Genomic DNA, 15,752 nt, shown 5'->3' on the forward strand with positions numbered 1-15,752 from the left:
GAGCTCTATCAAGGGTTTCTGAGTGAATAACTGAAAAGACAGGATACTACCAAATGCTTTCTTCAGATACATGAAGGACATAGACTTATTTTGTGTGGCTGCAGAAGGAGAGAAGTGAGGGCCAAGGGTAGCATTTCCAGAGAAGCAGACTTCAACTCAACCTTAAGAACCTTCTAGTAGCTAGAGCTGCCCAGCAAGGAAACGGCTGCTTTGGGAGGCGTGAGTTCCCGCTCTGTGGAGGTGGGTATGCATTTTAGGGGCTCATTTCTGTAATGTGATGGATGGTCAGAGCAGGTCAATGTTCCTAAAAATGAGGGAACCGTCACTGATAACCCGTGAACCATGAATATTGAATTTTCTTTCCAGTTCTCTTTCAATCTTTGCAGTTGCCTCGAGGGGACAATCTTGGGGTGGTGCAGTGTGTTGCTAAGGCCTCTCTAATCTCCCTTTTAACACACAGACAGCAGGCCTGGGCATCAGCGTCTGCCGAGGGTTGAATGATACTCATTGCTTTTCCTTGAACTTACTTTTTCAGTTCCCTTCTGTTAGGGCAAGTGATGCTGGTGTTTTAATTTTTTTTTTTTTAACTAAGATCAGGGAAGTCTTCTGCAAATAAATAAATTCCACTCATTTGTGGACGATAAACAAACACAAGAATGAGGAGAACAGATTGGTGGTTATCAGAGGGGAGGAGAGCAAAAGGGGTGAAGGGGCACATAAAGGTGATGGATAAAATCTAGGCTATTGGCGGTGAACTAAAATATAATAATGGTCACCTGAAATGTACACAGTGTGATAAACCAATATGACCTCAATAAAATAATTTAAAAAACAAATTCATTTACGTAAAAAAAGACAGACAAGAGGGAGGGATGAAGTAGGCTGGTCTGCAGGGATGGCAGAGATCCCGAAGCCGACATGGGACCCCCGAGCGCCCCTTCCAGCTCCTCCTGGAAAGTGAGCGTCTTTCATGGCCCCCTCTCCGTCCTGCACCTTCCTGTTTGCTTTGCTGGGAAGGATTTTAAGGCAGAGGCTGAGCCTAGAGAGTGGGCTCCCTGATGGCCACAGCCCCTTTTTCTCCTTCCAGTTCTTCCTTCTGGCCCTTTCCCGGATCCCACGCCAGGTTTCCTGGAATCCTCAGAGACTATAATCAGCGACTTCCAAAGTACCCAAGACATGATTTATTTATGTCTGATATGCTTAATATACGTATATGCATGCATATCATTTAAATTTTACTCTAAAAATGAAAAATAGATGTTGTAATAAAGGAGATTTTAATAAGCAGTAATATGCAGGGTTTATTTTTGACTCGATTCTATTAGGCAAATAGGATAATAATGACCTTCGACGATTATATAGTACTTTACACTTTGCAAGGGCAGCCCCAGTCTTTAGCTGCTTAAATCTTCCCAAGAATACTTGTGGGGCTGGAGGGGGTCAAGGAAGGTGTCATCGTCTCTACCTGACAGGTGAGGGACCTGAAGGCCAGCCAGTGGGAGCCCTGGCTTAGGATCCACAGCCGATTGGTGAAAGAACTGGCCAGTGGAGCCATGGGTCCCTTCCTCTGCCTAGCACTGCACACACCACGTGGTGCACCCATTTTACAGATGGATAAACCAAGGTAAAGGGGCTTGCAGGTAAAGAGAGGATGAGATTGGCCAGGCATTGCCTAATGAGGCAGGGACTTTCGTTCTGGTTCCAAGAACACGTTACAAATGTATTATAAAAGATTATTATAAATAATAATAAAGCAAGGGCCACTGTGAGGTCAGTGTTATCAATGCCATTTTACAGATGAGGCAAAAAAGGTTTAACTGACTTCCCAAGGTCACCCAGCTGGTGAAGGGCAGAACCGGTGCTTGAACCCCTGCCTTTGGCTCCACAGCGCGCCAGCACGCGTGAGCGGAACCTGCTGCAGCCGGCTGACCCCGTGCACAGAGTCCTTCCCCTTAGGAATTACTCTGCCTCTGCGCCGGAATCAGCCAGAGGCAGCTTCTAAGTCAGTGAACTGCCACTGGGTCCCCCTGCCCTGAAGCCTCACGCCCTCCGTCTGCCCCCAGGTGGCTCCAAGGCAAAGCCCCACGTCAAACTCCTCCCTTCACCCAGACAGCTGCTCAGCTTCCCAACTGGCCTTCCTGCCCCGGCGATCACATCACTGGCCCGCTTCAAACCTTCATTCAGCCTTCACCTCTGAGGCCCTTCTGCCACTGCTGCTTCCTCTTCCACCGCCCCTGCCTCACCTCTGCCCTGGCCAGATCACCCCAGCACAACCCAAGTCCTGTCACATTTTCACACTCAGGCTTCCCTCTGCCTGCAGGATGCTGCCATCTTTACTCTTTCCACCTGGCAAACTCTTATGTGTACTTTAAGGCCCAGAGAGAATGTTCCTGTGATTCCCCATCCACCTGAGGTGGGATTAACCATTCCCTCTTTCCCTCCTTCACTGTTCTGGGATCCCGTTCCTCACACAGTATAACATAGTAGACATCTGTTACTCACCCCTGCTCAGCATCTCTCCCTCCTTCTTTTCATAACAATATCTAGAGTTTTTTAGATTGCATTGCATTACCTTGGCCACAGAGCTTTAATTTAATGAGATATAATTCTAGGACTTTCGGTGGAACGACTAGGGAAAAGCTCTCTTCCTACTGGGATGACTAGTGTTACTTTCTGTCTGGAGAAGGCTGGCTTGAGAGTAAAGCCAACACAGAGAGAGAGGAAAGCAGAGCCAAGAGATGGAGAGAGTAAGACCAGATCCTGATGACTTCCTTTGAGCCCCTGGATCCAGCTATGCCTGAGGCCAACCACCTCCTATTCTTTTACATTTTCTGATAAAAGTTTTTGATCCTTTAAAATTTTCCTCCTCCCATTACTACTGTTTTTGCTTAAGCCAAGTCTGAAGTGAGCATTTCTGTCACTTCAGCTAAAGGTATTCTGAACAATAGCCGTAATAATTCTTGGTTTGTGTTAACTTCATCTACTAGATTGTGAGCCTTCTCAAGGCACATCCAGTCATCTTTTTAATCCTCCATGACTAGCACAGCCTAGCACAGAGCAGATACTCAAAAAAATACTAGAAGAGTGAATGAATGAATGAATCAATGAATGAGTCCGATTCTGCCAAGGGCTATGGTGGGATACAAGGAAATATGAGATCATCCCCACCTTCCGGGGGCTTATTGAATAAGTGGTGAAACAAGCCCCACGTGTGTGAGTGGCAACAGATGAGGTGAGTTAAGCAAGAAGATAAAGGGTGTCATCCGGAAGTAACTACGTGAGAAGATCAAAATGAGCGGTTCCGACAGAACCATCTGTGGATCTCAGAGAATCCCCGAGGGAAAGGCCGTTGAACGAGACCTTGAAGAGTGGGATTTTGCTGCATGGAATGAAGAGGGGAGGCATTCGAAGTGGGTAAAGACAGAACGTGCAAAGATGCCGAGCCAGGAATGCGAATAACCTAGGAAGGGCTGCCTCCCTTCCCAGAGCTCAGCAGCCTCGCCTCCTGTCACTGACGATGAATACATACAAGGGTAAACGGTGGCCATCCTGTGCGTTTTTTTTTTTTTTTTGAGGAAGATTAGCCCTGAGCTAACTACTGCCAATCCTCCTCTTTTTGCTGAGGAAGACTGGCCCCGAGCTAACATCCATGCCCATCTTCCTCTACTTTATACATGGGACGCCTGCTACAGCATGGCTTTTGCCAAGCGATATCATGTCTGCAGCTGGGATCCGAACTGGCGAACCCTGGGCCGCTGGGAATCGGAATGTGCAAACTTAACTGCGCCACCGGGCCAGCCCCTATCCTGTGCTTCTTGTTAGGCTTTTCAAACAAATAAGTTGGGGAATCGGGAAAAAAATCCTTGTCAGGTCATGTACACACATTTGGTTTTGGAAAATACGGTTGCTGTTGTCAAAGAGATCTGAAAGATCTTCTCTGGCCACTCAGTCACTCACCCACCCATTTGGTAGATGAGACTGTAAAGCCTCAGAGAGGTGGAGTGACAAGCCCAAGAACACACAGCTAACTTAGCAGCAGAGTCCAGACCTGAATCATGCTCTCCAACTCCCAGTCCAATGGCCTCAGATTCCCTGAGGGGCAAAAAATAGATAAATGATGAAACCCATCCCTGGTTCAGAGCTTCATCCGCTGCCTGGAGGAGGTTCCTGCGAGCAGAGGGGGCTCAGGGGGAGGGCTGGACTGGCGGCAGGGGGGCAGGCCTTGAACGCCAGCTGAGGAGGTGAGACTTTATCCTCTGTGTCACGGGGCCATTTGCTCCTCTGATGCGTACAGGAAAGATGCCTGAGCGATCATGTGAACTCTCCTCCAGCTCCTGCTCCACTTGGGGTGGCAGCCTATTGTGTGGTGAATTGTGTCCTCCAAAAATTCCTGTGTTGAACTCCTGAACCCCAGTACCCTGGAATTTGACCTTATTTGGAAATAGGGTCTTTGTAGAGGTACTCAAGGAAAAATGACGTCATTAGATTGGGCCCTAAACCCACATGACTGGTGTCCCTATAAAAAGGGGAAATTTGCACACAGACACCCAGGGAAAACACCACGTGAAGGTGAAGGCAGAGATTGGGGTGATGTGTCTACAAGCCAAGGAGCACCAAAGCCCACCAGCAACCCACCAGCAGTGAGGGGAGAGGCATGGAACAGAGTTCCCCTCACAGCCCCCCACGGGCGACCAGCCCTGCTGACACCCTGGTCTCAGACTTGTAGCCTGGGGGACGGAGAGAGCATATTCCCGCTGTTTCAGCCCCCAGCGGTGGCTCTTTGTTGCAGCAGCCCTGGGAAAGGAGGACACAGCCCAGATGCTCACCCTGTCCTTCCAGGCCCCAGCTCACGCTGCCTCTCCAGCCTTGTCTCCACCCCTCGCCCCATCCTCTCTGCTCTCTGGCCATACCCACCTTCTCTGGGTTCTAGAAGGTGCCCATACACACAGAGCCTTCACACTCATGGCCAGGAACACTCTCCCTTATCCTTGTGCCATGTTAAAACCTACCCATCCTCTGGTTCCAGCTCAGTGGCACTTTTCACCTCTTCAGCCGACTGTGTGCCCAGCGCTGCCTGGCAGCAGGCAAACAGTGGTGAGCAGGACAGACGTAAGGTGGAGAGGTGTCAGAACCAGAAAGGAAATGAACAGGACAGGTCTCGCGCGTGGGAGTGCTGTAATGACGATGAAATAGGGGGAGTGCTGGAGACCGGGAGCTGCGGAGGTCCTCGTGCGTTTCTCCTTCATAGCCCCTCTCACCGAAGCAGTTTCCTATTTACTCGTGTGATTATTTGATTGTCATCTGAGGCCCCACTGGACTGTAAGCTCCGTGAATCAGGGAGCATGACTCATTTTGCTTACCATTGCCTGGCTCCAAAGATATGGCACTCAGTGAATATTTGCAGAATTAATGACTCATGCTCTGAGCAAGGGCAATGAATTCCAAATCCTGCTTGAGGCAGCTTAGGTAGAAGAGGTTGACCACACCTTTTTTGGCCCTGCAACTAATTGAGGGAGCACTTTTCAGAGGCAGCTTTGCTGGCAGCCATCCAAGCATCCCCAAGACCCAGGAACGTCCTGGAAGGGAGCAGGAAGCCAGAGGCAGGGACTCAGGGCCTTGGGGACGGTGTCAGCCATAGGAGCTTGCCTCCCCCAAGAGGGACCACGATCCCAGAGCAGTGGCTTTGGATCCATCTGCAACGCGGGGCTCTGCAGGCCTGGAAGTGGGTTCTGTTTGCTAAGCGGAATTTTCCGGCGCCAGCCGAGAAGCTGGCTCATTGCTAATTGCATCGTCCTAACTCACCAGCTTGGCACGGGCTCTCTCCTCTAGCCACAGTCTCTTAGAGCCTTGTACCCAGCTCCTTAGCCAAAGAAAGAAAGCTGTGACTCACCAGAAATTTTCCTTGCTATTTCCTGGCCATAAAAAAAAGAAGATATATACATATATATGTGAAAGTTCTCACATTATGCCTTAGCTCAGCAGCTTCCATCTGCTGAGTAGACACTGGGATGCAGGATTGGAAAAGCAGAAAGGCTGCTCACCATGTGCCTCGGAAGAGAGAGTGCGGTCCAGGTTCATTTTGATGTCCTCCCAAAGGGTGGCTGCGGCAGGCCAAAAGGGCTGCTGGCGTGGAGAGCTGGGTCACTTTCAAGAGGGAAGCGCAGAACTGAAGGTCCCTGAAGGCAGGTGTCCACCTGCCATACCTGGCCTGCACGCTTCTTCCTGTGGCCCTGGTGTGATCCATTTGGCCAACGGGATGGTGATCTAGGCGCTGGCCAGAGCCCGAGAGACCCTGCGCCTGCCCCCTCCCCTCCCCCCTCCCGCCCTTGCTTCCTACGCTCCAGCCACACTGGCCTGTATTCTGTTCTGAGCTCCTAGCCCCTCAGTGAGCTTCTGCCCATTCCGTTCCCTCTACCTGGGACCCTCTCCCTGAAGCCCACCACCCTCATGGTCCCCTTCACCTCCAACTCTTCATTTAGAGCCGAGCCAGAAGACTCCTTCCTCAGGGACACTTCAGGGACCCCCGAAATCAGGCCGGGTCCCCTTGTTATGGGCTCTCAGGCACGTGCTCTCCTCCTTGGCCCCGCCTGCAGTTTAACTCCACACACGTCGGCTGGACTCTCTGAGGGCAGTCAGTCTCCCCAGGCGACCGTAGGCTCCATGGAGGCAGGAACTGTGTCTGTTGTGCTCAAAATTGTGTCCCTGGGGTCTGGTCCCTATGAAATAGCCAATAAAAATGTACTGAGTGGATGAGCTGCTGAATGAATGACCCGGGAGCTCATTTCTGGTATTTAATCCCAATGTTAATGATGTGGTTTGAGTAGCCAGGCCACAGGGGTTAGCTGACCTGCATGGGCAGTGTGGACATAGTTAACCCCCACCCCTAGGTCCACGTGTCTTTCTGTTTCACCGTGCTGGGTCCCATCGGTGGCCCTCCATCTTCCTTGTAACGTGGTGAGAGCCTGGTACCATTGAGGCCAAGGCTGCAGACGGCAGCCTTCCACAGAGCGGTCAACTCTGCCCTGCCCCTGGCCGTGGACGGCCCTGTTCACCCCAGCCTTTTGGTCTACAAATAAGCTGCCCCCTACGAGGGGAGCCAGGGCTGGGAGAAGGTGGGGGGAGTGGAACAAGCAGGCTCCTGTGCTGTCCTGACCAAGAGGACGGGTCTGCTGGTGGATGGCAGGCCTGGGACAGCATCTCAAAGAGAAGGACGAGCTAGCACCTGCTCCCCATCCTGGCTGTCTTCCAGGTAGCGGGTGGGAGGAGCCTGGCCCTGCCCCTCCCTCCAGCCTCCTGGGGATCTGTCTCTTCTGCCACCTGGTCACACACATTTGTAGAGTTCCATGTTGTTCCATGGTTTCAAATATCACCCGAGGGCCTGCTGCCCACTTCCGCACTTGTCTCTCTAGCCCATCTGGATGTTCCAGAAGCCCTTTGGACCCGCCATGTTCCAAGAGACCTCGTCGCCTTCCCTCCCTGCCCCTCCCCGTGCCCCGCCCCCTGGACCTGCTCCTCATCTCAGTGAATGCCACCTCTGCTCTGCCAGGTGCCCAACCCGGAAAACCTGGGAGTCATCCTGGACATCTTTTTCTCCTTCCTACCCCCCAACCCCAGCCTCATCCCATCAATGTCCAAGTCTAGTCGGTTTACCTAAGGATTTCTTGAATCCCTCAACTTCCCTCTTGGCCTCCTCGAGCCCGCACTGTACCCGGAATAAGAGTTTGAAAATGCAGTGTCCCCTTTCACTCCTGCTCTGAGCCTTCCACGGCTCCCCGCCGACCTCAGGACGAAGCTCAAACCTCTGATGGGACTTAAAAGCCCTTGGCTATGTGGCCTCTGCCTAATTCTCCAGCCTCGTTTGTCACTCCCACCCCAACCCCAGAACATCATGCTCGAGCCCCCTCAGCTGTGTTCCACTCCCCAGCCTGCTCTCTCCACCTCCCTCTGGGCCTTTGTTCATCATATTTCTCCACCTTGAAAGCTCTGCCCTATCAAACTCCATTCCAGCCCTTAGTTCTCAGTGTAGAAACTGCTTCCTCCAGGAAGACTTCCATGGTCACCTCACCACCAGATCTGGGTCAGGGGACCTTCCTCTGCTCCGCAGGCTCCTTCCAGTCACCACATTTATGAGGCTGAGTCTCATCTTGTTTCCTTGTGTGCCTCTGTCACTCGAGTGGAAGGCTTGTGGGAGCAGGGTCCTGCCTTCCCTGGTCCCCGCTGCATCCACAGCACCTAGCCATGCCTGGCACGTCCACACAGACACAGACGCTGAATGAATGAAAGCCTGAATGAACCAAGCCTTCGTCTTCCCAGCAGCTGCTCACTTGAGCTTGACAAGTCCTTGGTTGCTTTCAGGTGACTTTCTCCTCCTCGCCTCCACTCGCTCTGCCTCCCCCTGTAATTCCATCTGAGGTTGCATTGCCTCCTGCCCAGCTTCTGATAAGGAAAGCGCTGTCCTTTCTGCCTTTCTCTTATCCAATCTCTGGCTGGGTGACCTAATTAATGGTCCCTAAGCCATCCCACCACCTCCGCACCATTTCAAGAACACTTGTCTCTTTCCTTCCCCCTGAAACGTACCTTCTGGCTGTCACTGCCATAAATTTTGCACATTTAATTCCCTGATGCTGTTCAATTCCTGCATCCCAGGCTGAGCTAAGCCTCCGAAGTAATTTAGGGAACAGCTCAATTATCTCATCTCTCTTTTAATCTTTCCGTTTCCATCGCCACCGAGGAAGCAGTGAAAAATGAGATAAGCAAAGTATTTCCCCCCCAAACCACCTTCTCCCCTTGTAGTCCTCGTCTTGGTTCAGGCCATCAGCGTCCACCGATCCACCTGGTCGCCTGAGCTCTGAACCTCGGGATCACCGTCCACCCCTCCCTCCTCCTCTCTATTTCCAGGAAGGCTCCCAGATGACCTGCCCTCCTGGTGAGAGTCTCTCAGGCCACACTGCCACCACCCAGGCCCTCCTCGTCTCTCTTCTCCTGGACTGAGGTTCCCTTCTGATTGGTCCTCCTGCCTCTAGCCCCATGCCTGTGCTCACACCTGTCCACGCATCCATTGTCTATTCTCCAGTCTGCCCTCAGTGATCTTTCTAAGACATACATTGGTTAGATCATACCTCTGCTTAGATAACAGCCATAACTCCACTGTCTACAGCAGGCGTTTTTAACCCTGATTTCACATTAGAATCTTCTAGAGAATGTTTAAGAAATACTAATACCAAAGCTCTGCCCCCGAGATTCTGACTTATTTGGTCTTGAATGGGGCCTGGAGCTTGGTGTTTTTCAAAGCTTCCCAAGTGATGCTAGTGTGCAACCCAGGTTGAGAACCACATGGCCCAGAGGGTAAAGTCCCAACTCGTTAGCCTGGCATTCAATGCCCACCCCCCAGTCATGCCCTTAACCTGTGTCTCAGCCTCGTGTCCTATGACTCCTCTCTAACACACTCAGAATTCTAGCTCACTGAGCCACTTCTCTATCTTTGTATCCGCACGCAGTTCCCTCTGCCTACAATTTCATCTGTCTCTGCCCCTCTATTTGGAAAACTACCCATTCTTCAAGACCCAGCACAATGTGACCTTTTCTCATGGGTCTCTCTTCCGTAGCATCTTCTGTGTGTCAGGCCCATTGCTGGGCACTGGATGTGGTGACTAAAACAAAAACAGTCCCTGTTCTGGAAGAACTTCCAGTAGGGTGAGTGGGGGAATGGAGACTCCTTAAGGCAGACGTCCTCAAACTCCAGCGTGCGTGGGAGTCACCTGGAGGGCTGGTTAAAACGCAGATGCCGGGCTCACTCCCAGGGCTTCTTATTAAGTGGTCTGGGGTGGCCCTGAGAATTTGCATTTCCAATCAGTTCCCAAGTGATGCTGATGCCCCTGGGCCGGGACCACAATGAAAAGCCCTGCCTTACAGTGTGGTCAGAGGTGTGCCCTCTGGGGAGACGTCATTGAAGCCGAGACCTAGAGGAAGAGAAGGAGGCTGTCGGGAGAAGAGCGGGGCTAACGTGTTCCAGATGGAGGGAGCACTGTGCGTGAAGGCCCTGGGTGGGAAAGAACCTGGCACGGAAGCAAAAGGGCCCATGTGACTGGGACATGGAGAGCAGAGGAGGGCGGCGCCTTCTCCAACTTCTCGAGCAGAACTGATGCTCTGCGTGTGTCTCTGTTACAGTGCTTTATCACCTTCCACTGTAATCTTCTCTTCTGCCTCAGCCGCTCCAAGGCAAGTCTGTGTCATGGTCGCCCAGGGCCCACCTGAGACCGGACACGGAGTAAATGCTGAGGGGTTCCGGCTGGGTGGGTGAATTGTAGGGTTCTGGTTTTTTTCTCCAGGCTGTGAGCAAAGGAGAAAGCGGTCCATGTCTCCTATGGCAGCACATCTCCCTTTTCCAACATATCCATCCTCTATCTAAACCACATGCCCGTCTCCCAGACTCCTGCCACTTGGACAGATTTTTAGCCCATTTGGTAACAGAAAGAAAATTCTTCTAAATCAAGCAGCCCCTCCTCATCTATCCTTCCCAAGCCAAGGGTTGGGGTGGGGTGGGGGTGTGGTGGGGGGAGTTCCGGAGCTCCCCAGGGGCCCTTGGGGCTCACCCTCCAGCCTGTTCACTTGGCTTTGGGAGGATGATGTGGTTGTAGCAAGAGTCAGCAGAATTCCCTTCCTCAAAAACGCTGATAGTGGGAGGCTGAACTTCCGAGGGTGACCATGGCCAGTCCCTGGAGGTGGTCCCCTTGGGGGCAGGGGTGGAGCAAGGCAGGCCTGGAGGGCCTTGGAGCCAGTCACCCTCAGGTGGTGAATGGGCCTCTGCCCCACATCCTGCTTTTCCAACATCATTTTCCCATCCTGGAAAGTGGAGTAAGGGAAGGGTCAGGGTCAGAGGTCAAGAACACAGCCCAGATACCCCATGTGGCCACATGGGATTATTGATTTGATTTTGGTCTCTAATTGCCCTTCCCTTTTCTTCCTAGAGAATAGGGCATGGCACCCTTTATTGAACCTAATAGAGCGGTCTTTGGTAAAGTATAGATGAGAGAGAGAGAGAGAGAGAGAGAGAGAGAGAGACCTCCATTTTGTTTTGGAAATATCCCATTTCCCAAGCTTCGGGAAACAATGGCACAGAGATCTGCGCTTCTCAGACTTCAGTATGACTCAGCATCCCCCCCCCCCCGCCCCCCCCCCCCCCAGGGCTTGTTAAAACCCGGATTGCCAGGCCCACCCGCAGAGGTTCTGATTCAGGGTCTGCAGTGAGGTTCAAAAAGCTGCATTCCTAACAAGATCCCAGGTGCTGCTGGTCTGGGGACCAACCACACTGTGGGAACCCCTGTTTAGCATAATGCCCAGCTAGAGGATGCTGAGAATCTATCAATCATTGCAGGACAAAGACTTATTTGTCTTGTATGTACTTTACTCAAAAGCAGCTCTCCTGAGCCTCTCCTCCCCAACAGAGAATCTGAAATCCTCCTGGCCCTCAGCTCCTTCCAGGGCCGAAGGTGAGTGCGTGTCTCCAAGAAGCCAGAGACAGAAGCTGACCTGGAGGAGGACAAAGGGGTTGAGAGCCTGAGGGGACCCAGGGGGTGGGGGAGGCAGGGAAGGGGAAGAGAAAGGTCTGTTTTTTTTTCTGTCCATTGCATAGTTCTAGAACTCATACAAGCATTTCAAACACTATTGGTTTAGTATTTCTTAGCCCCGGGGAAGGCAGCTTCTTCCCAGAAGGGAGAGATGCACGCAGCAAACACCACAAGCAATGGGAGAGTGGAATGGGATGCTACTAAGAGTCAAAGACCTGGGTTTTGGCCCCAGCACTGCTCTGTGGTCTTGGAAGGACTGCTTCAGCTCTCATAGTCTCTATTGCTGCAGCTGTAAACATGTTATAATAAAACTGACCTTAAAGGGGCCCCTTGAAGGTCAAACGAGTCGTGGTGGGTGACAATGTAAAGCACTGTGTGGATGACAGTTCCAGTGAAGCCAACCTGACCCATCTTGGTTTCCACAGGAAGGACCAGTACCTCCTCTCGCCTGTGAACTGTTGGTATCTGGTCCTGCATCAGACCAGGCGGGAGAGCCGAGACCACGCCACCCTCAATGACATCTTCATGAACAATGTCATCGTCCGCCTCTCCCAGATCAGCGAGGATGTCATCAGACTCTTCAAAAAGGTGGGCAAGCAGGCCGCCCCACCTGCCTGGGTCTCTGCCCCAGGCTGGCCATGGCTAATACTGTGCCAGCCAGGATGGGATGGTTTGGGGACATGGCACCAGGAGGGCAGATGTATTGAAGGGTGCAAGGGGCCAAGGGCTGGGTTTGGCACCCCGGACCCTGAGTTAGAGTCCTGGATGTGGCTGGTGGTCTTAGCCACTTCAGCAACCACCACAAAGTAAAACCGTTTCATTGTTAGGTAAGTAGTATACATTAATTGTAGGAAATTTGGAAAAATGGAGATGAGTATATACATAGAAATTAAAGTCACCTGAAACGTTATCACTCAGTGATACTTACTTTGGTGTCCCAGGAATCTTTTTATATGTACATATGCAGATACATTTTCTATGAGTGCTCATATGGATACATTTTCTAGTATACATATACACTGTTCCCAAAAGAGATCAGATTGCATATGTAATTTTACTATCTGCTTACGTCACCTCACAAATTATATAACACTCGACTATAAAATTTTCCCATGTCAATACATCTATTTCCATAACATTTGGAGCGATTATATAGTATTTTGTTATATAGATGTACCCGAATATTTCCCCAATCTCTCATTGTTGAACCTTTAGGCGATTTCCATACTATTACAATAGTGCTGCTCTGAGCTCGTCTGTACATACACCTTTGTCTCATTCACTGCTGTTTTCTTAGGATGAGTTTCTGCAACAGGAATTTGTGGGTCAAAAGTTTGCTCATTTTTAAGGCTTTTTAACAGATGGTCCAGTTGCTTTCAGAAGGTTTTACCCACATAAATACCCAGAAGCGGCTGTGGAGTGACGTTTCCTGCCCCTTGGGGTCTCTGTAGCCCGAGCCCCTTGCACACTGCCTGAAAGAAACTCTGGGTGCTGCGTCAGTGTCTGTAGAACTGAACTCACTTTTGTGAACTACAGCTTCCTCGTCTGTGAAATGGGCATGTACTTAGCCTCCGCGAGCTTCATCCTCTTTATCAAGTGGGCTTAAGATCAGCTACCTCCAGGCCCAGTGTGAGGGTTACAGGGAGTGATGCACGGGAAGGAGGGAGGTATTATTGAGAAGTGGTTCAGGGTGTGGTCTCCAGTCCAGAATTCTTAAATTCTTGGGTTCATAATCCTGGTTCCATCACTTATCGTGTCTTTGGGCTTGTTCCTTAAACTGTGCCTCAGTTTCCTCATTTGTGAATGGGGATAGACGTACCCACAGGGCAGTTGCGAGGATTAAGAGGACTGTGAATCCCAGGGACAGCCCGGAGAACAGCGCCCGGCGCTTAGTCAATGCTCAGGAAAGCTGGCTATTAGTATGCGACTGGAACAGACTATTACTACTAAAATAATCTAGCTCATCTGTTCTTGCCAGGTGCCAATTTTGGGGAGTCGGTGACCTGGGATTGCTAGAAGCACGAGGAAGAGGATGAGCTTATTTGAAATATAATAATCTCTCCATCTCTATAGTGGGATTGTCCACTTTGAGGAGGATTCTGTAGGAAACCTGTAGTCGCTGGCTAATCCCCTCTCACCACACATATGCTCTAGTCTCCTCCCAGGGCCGTGTTTATGAAATGTAGTCTAAGTTTAATAGCTGCATAAGCAAACATAATTAGGAAGGTAAATACAGTGCAGTTAAAAAAAAATCACACGGTGCTTTGCAAAGCCAAACTGAAGAGATTCAGGTCACTTGGTCCCATCCTCAGCCCCGGCCCGTTGTTGCTGTCACATCTTTTTTCATGGGTGGGAATGACTCACGGAGACAGGGTCATCAGGGCCTTTAGGAAATGAAGGGTCTCTTTCCTGAGCTGAGCCCTGGGACAAGTGAGATAAATCTTTTCAGTCCCCATTTAGGCTGAAGGCAGCCTCACTTTTGATGGAGGTTAACAGGGTGGAAAATAATGAAAGAATGTCTACAGCTGAGCTCCTGGCTGTCTTGTTACCCAGCCTGTGCCCATGGAACAAAGGAAATGACCTGGCCCCTTGGGCAGGAGAGAGGCCGGAAGGGGCCTGGCCGGCTGCTGGAGCGCAGTGCGGCCGCCTTGTGTCGCCTCTGTTACGGATAACCTCGGCCCTGAGGCGACACTGCTTACGTAATGACAGCTCCTCAGAACAGCTGCCGTGGGGCTCGTCTCTGGTCAGACCAGGGATCGTCACTCACCTCATTTTACAGATGAGGAGTAAAGCCGGAGAAGCTGCAAGGAGAACCCAGACTCAGTGGCTTCTGGCCCGTTGTCATCACCAGCAGGAAACTGTGGCTGAGCTTCAGTCTGTCTAGAACTGCCTCTCACTGACTGTGACTCTGGGCAAGGCTCTCTGAGCCTCAGTTTTCTCATCCGGGAAATGGAGATGGTGACAGTGCCTACTTCAGGGGGCCACTTTGAAGAGTAGAGGTAGGCTAAGTGTCCAGCACAGCCCTGGCCTCCAGGAGGTGCTCATGAAATGGGGCTCACTAGCGATCCTGAAGGATGGAGCTCCTCACCCCTACCCCGACCCCCGCATTCCTGAGCTGAGTCTGGCACTCGGCCCGTGTTCCTTCCCCGTCCACCACGTCCCGCTCTGGCAATGCGTCTGCAGGAGGTGGGAGTGGCTTCCAGGCCAGGTGTCCTTCCTGTGCTTGGGCCTGGGGCAGCTGCCCTGCCTGCCAGCTTCTCCCTGATGCAGGATGCTCTTTGACTTAATAACTTACCGTTTCCTGATTCTGCATTTCCCCTTTTGCAGTGGAATCTATTATGACTAGAGGCCCACTTCAAATTCCAGAAACCATTCTAGGATTCATCTGCCAAATGGACTTAAGCTTGCAGGTGGCCCTTGCTTTAAGTGTGAGATGAAGATCCAGCGGAGCTGGATCAGATCTTAGAGGCCACCGTAGTGATCAGGGCTCTTGTGTTCGCTAACAATAGAAACCCAGTTCAGCTGGCTTGAGAGAAGAAACGGAACTCACCAGCACTTTGGAGCCAAGGCTGGGTTCAGGCACGGAGGGCTTCAAGGGCACAGAGGATGTTGTCAGCACTTAGTCTCTAGGCAACGCTGCTCCGGTTTTCTCTGTTTTCCCATTTTTTTCTTGGGGTGGGGGGCAGTGAAGGGCTCTTTTGTAGGTGCTCTCTCTCCCTGCGATGACCAGGTGGCCCCTGGCAGTCCAGGTACATCTTACCTGCTTCAAGTCCAGTGGAAAGTGAGAGCTCCCTTTTCCCAGAATAGGGTCTTAGGGCTGTGGCTGGCCCAGCCTGGGTGGCTCGAAGCACTCCCAGAGCTGCACCCACGGCCGGTGAGGAGCTGTGCTCTGGCTGACGGGCCTGGGAAACACGCTCCCCGCCGAAGCCAGGAGTACACCGAACCCTGCCTAACACACAGGACGGAGAATGGGTGAAGGGTGGTTCCCTGGGAAAACTGGGGTGCTCTTATGAGAAGAAGGGGGAAATAAAACAATAGGCGTCCACCAGGCCTTCTGTTCCAGTCCCTTTATCATCCTCTCCAGGCGTCGTCCTCCCCCTGCTAGACCTCCCTGGGTAAACGGCATTCATTGCCTCTCAGGAGAGCTCATTCCATCTGGGGACAACCGTGATCAATAGGAAATTC

General features: G+C 51.5%; 1 protein-coding gene across 8 annotated transcripts in view; it reads left to right on the forward strand.

The window, feature by feature from the left end:
• Window positions 1-15,752, forward strand: part of SRGAP3 (SLIT-ROBO Rho GTPase activating protein 3) — a 245,774-nt gene that overhangs the window by 119,356 nt on the left and 110,666 nt on the right. For all 8 annotated transcript variants that reach the window (XR_011427199.1, XM_014731442.3, XM_001495686.5 and 5 more), the window contains one exon: window positions 11,993-12,155. Coding sequence is in view for 7 of the 8 variants with exons in the window: in XM_014731442.3 (XP_014586928.1) it covers window positions 11,993-12,155 (163 nt within the window). In the remaining variant the exon portion in view is untranslated. The remainder of the gene's footprint in view (window positions 1-11,992; window positions 12,156-15,752) is intronic.

This window comes from Equus caballus, chromosome 16 (genome assembly GCF_041296265.1).
Source record: "Equus caballus isolate H_3958 breed thoroughbred chromosome 16, TB-T2T, whole genome shotgun sequence".
In the NCBI taxonomy this organism is placed as follows: Eukaryota; Metazoa; Chordata; class Mammalia; order Perissodactyla; family Equidae; genus Equus; species Equus caballus.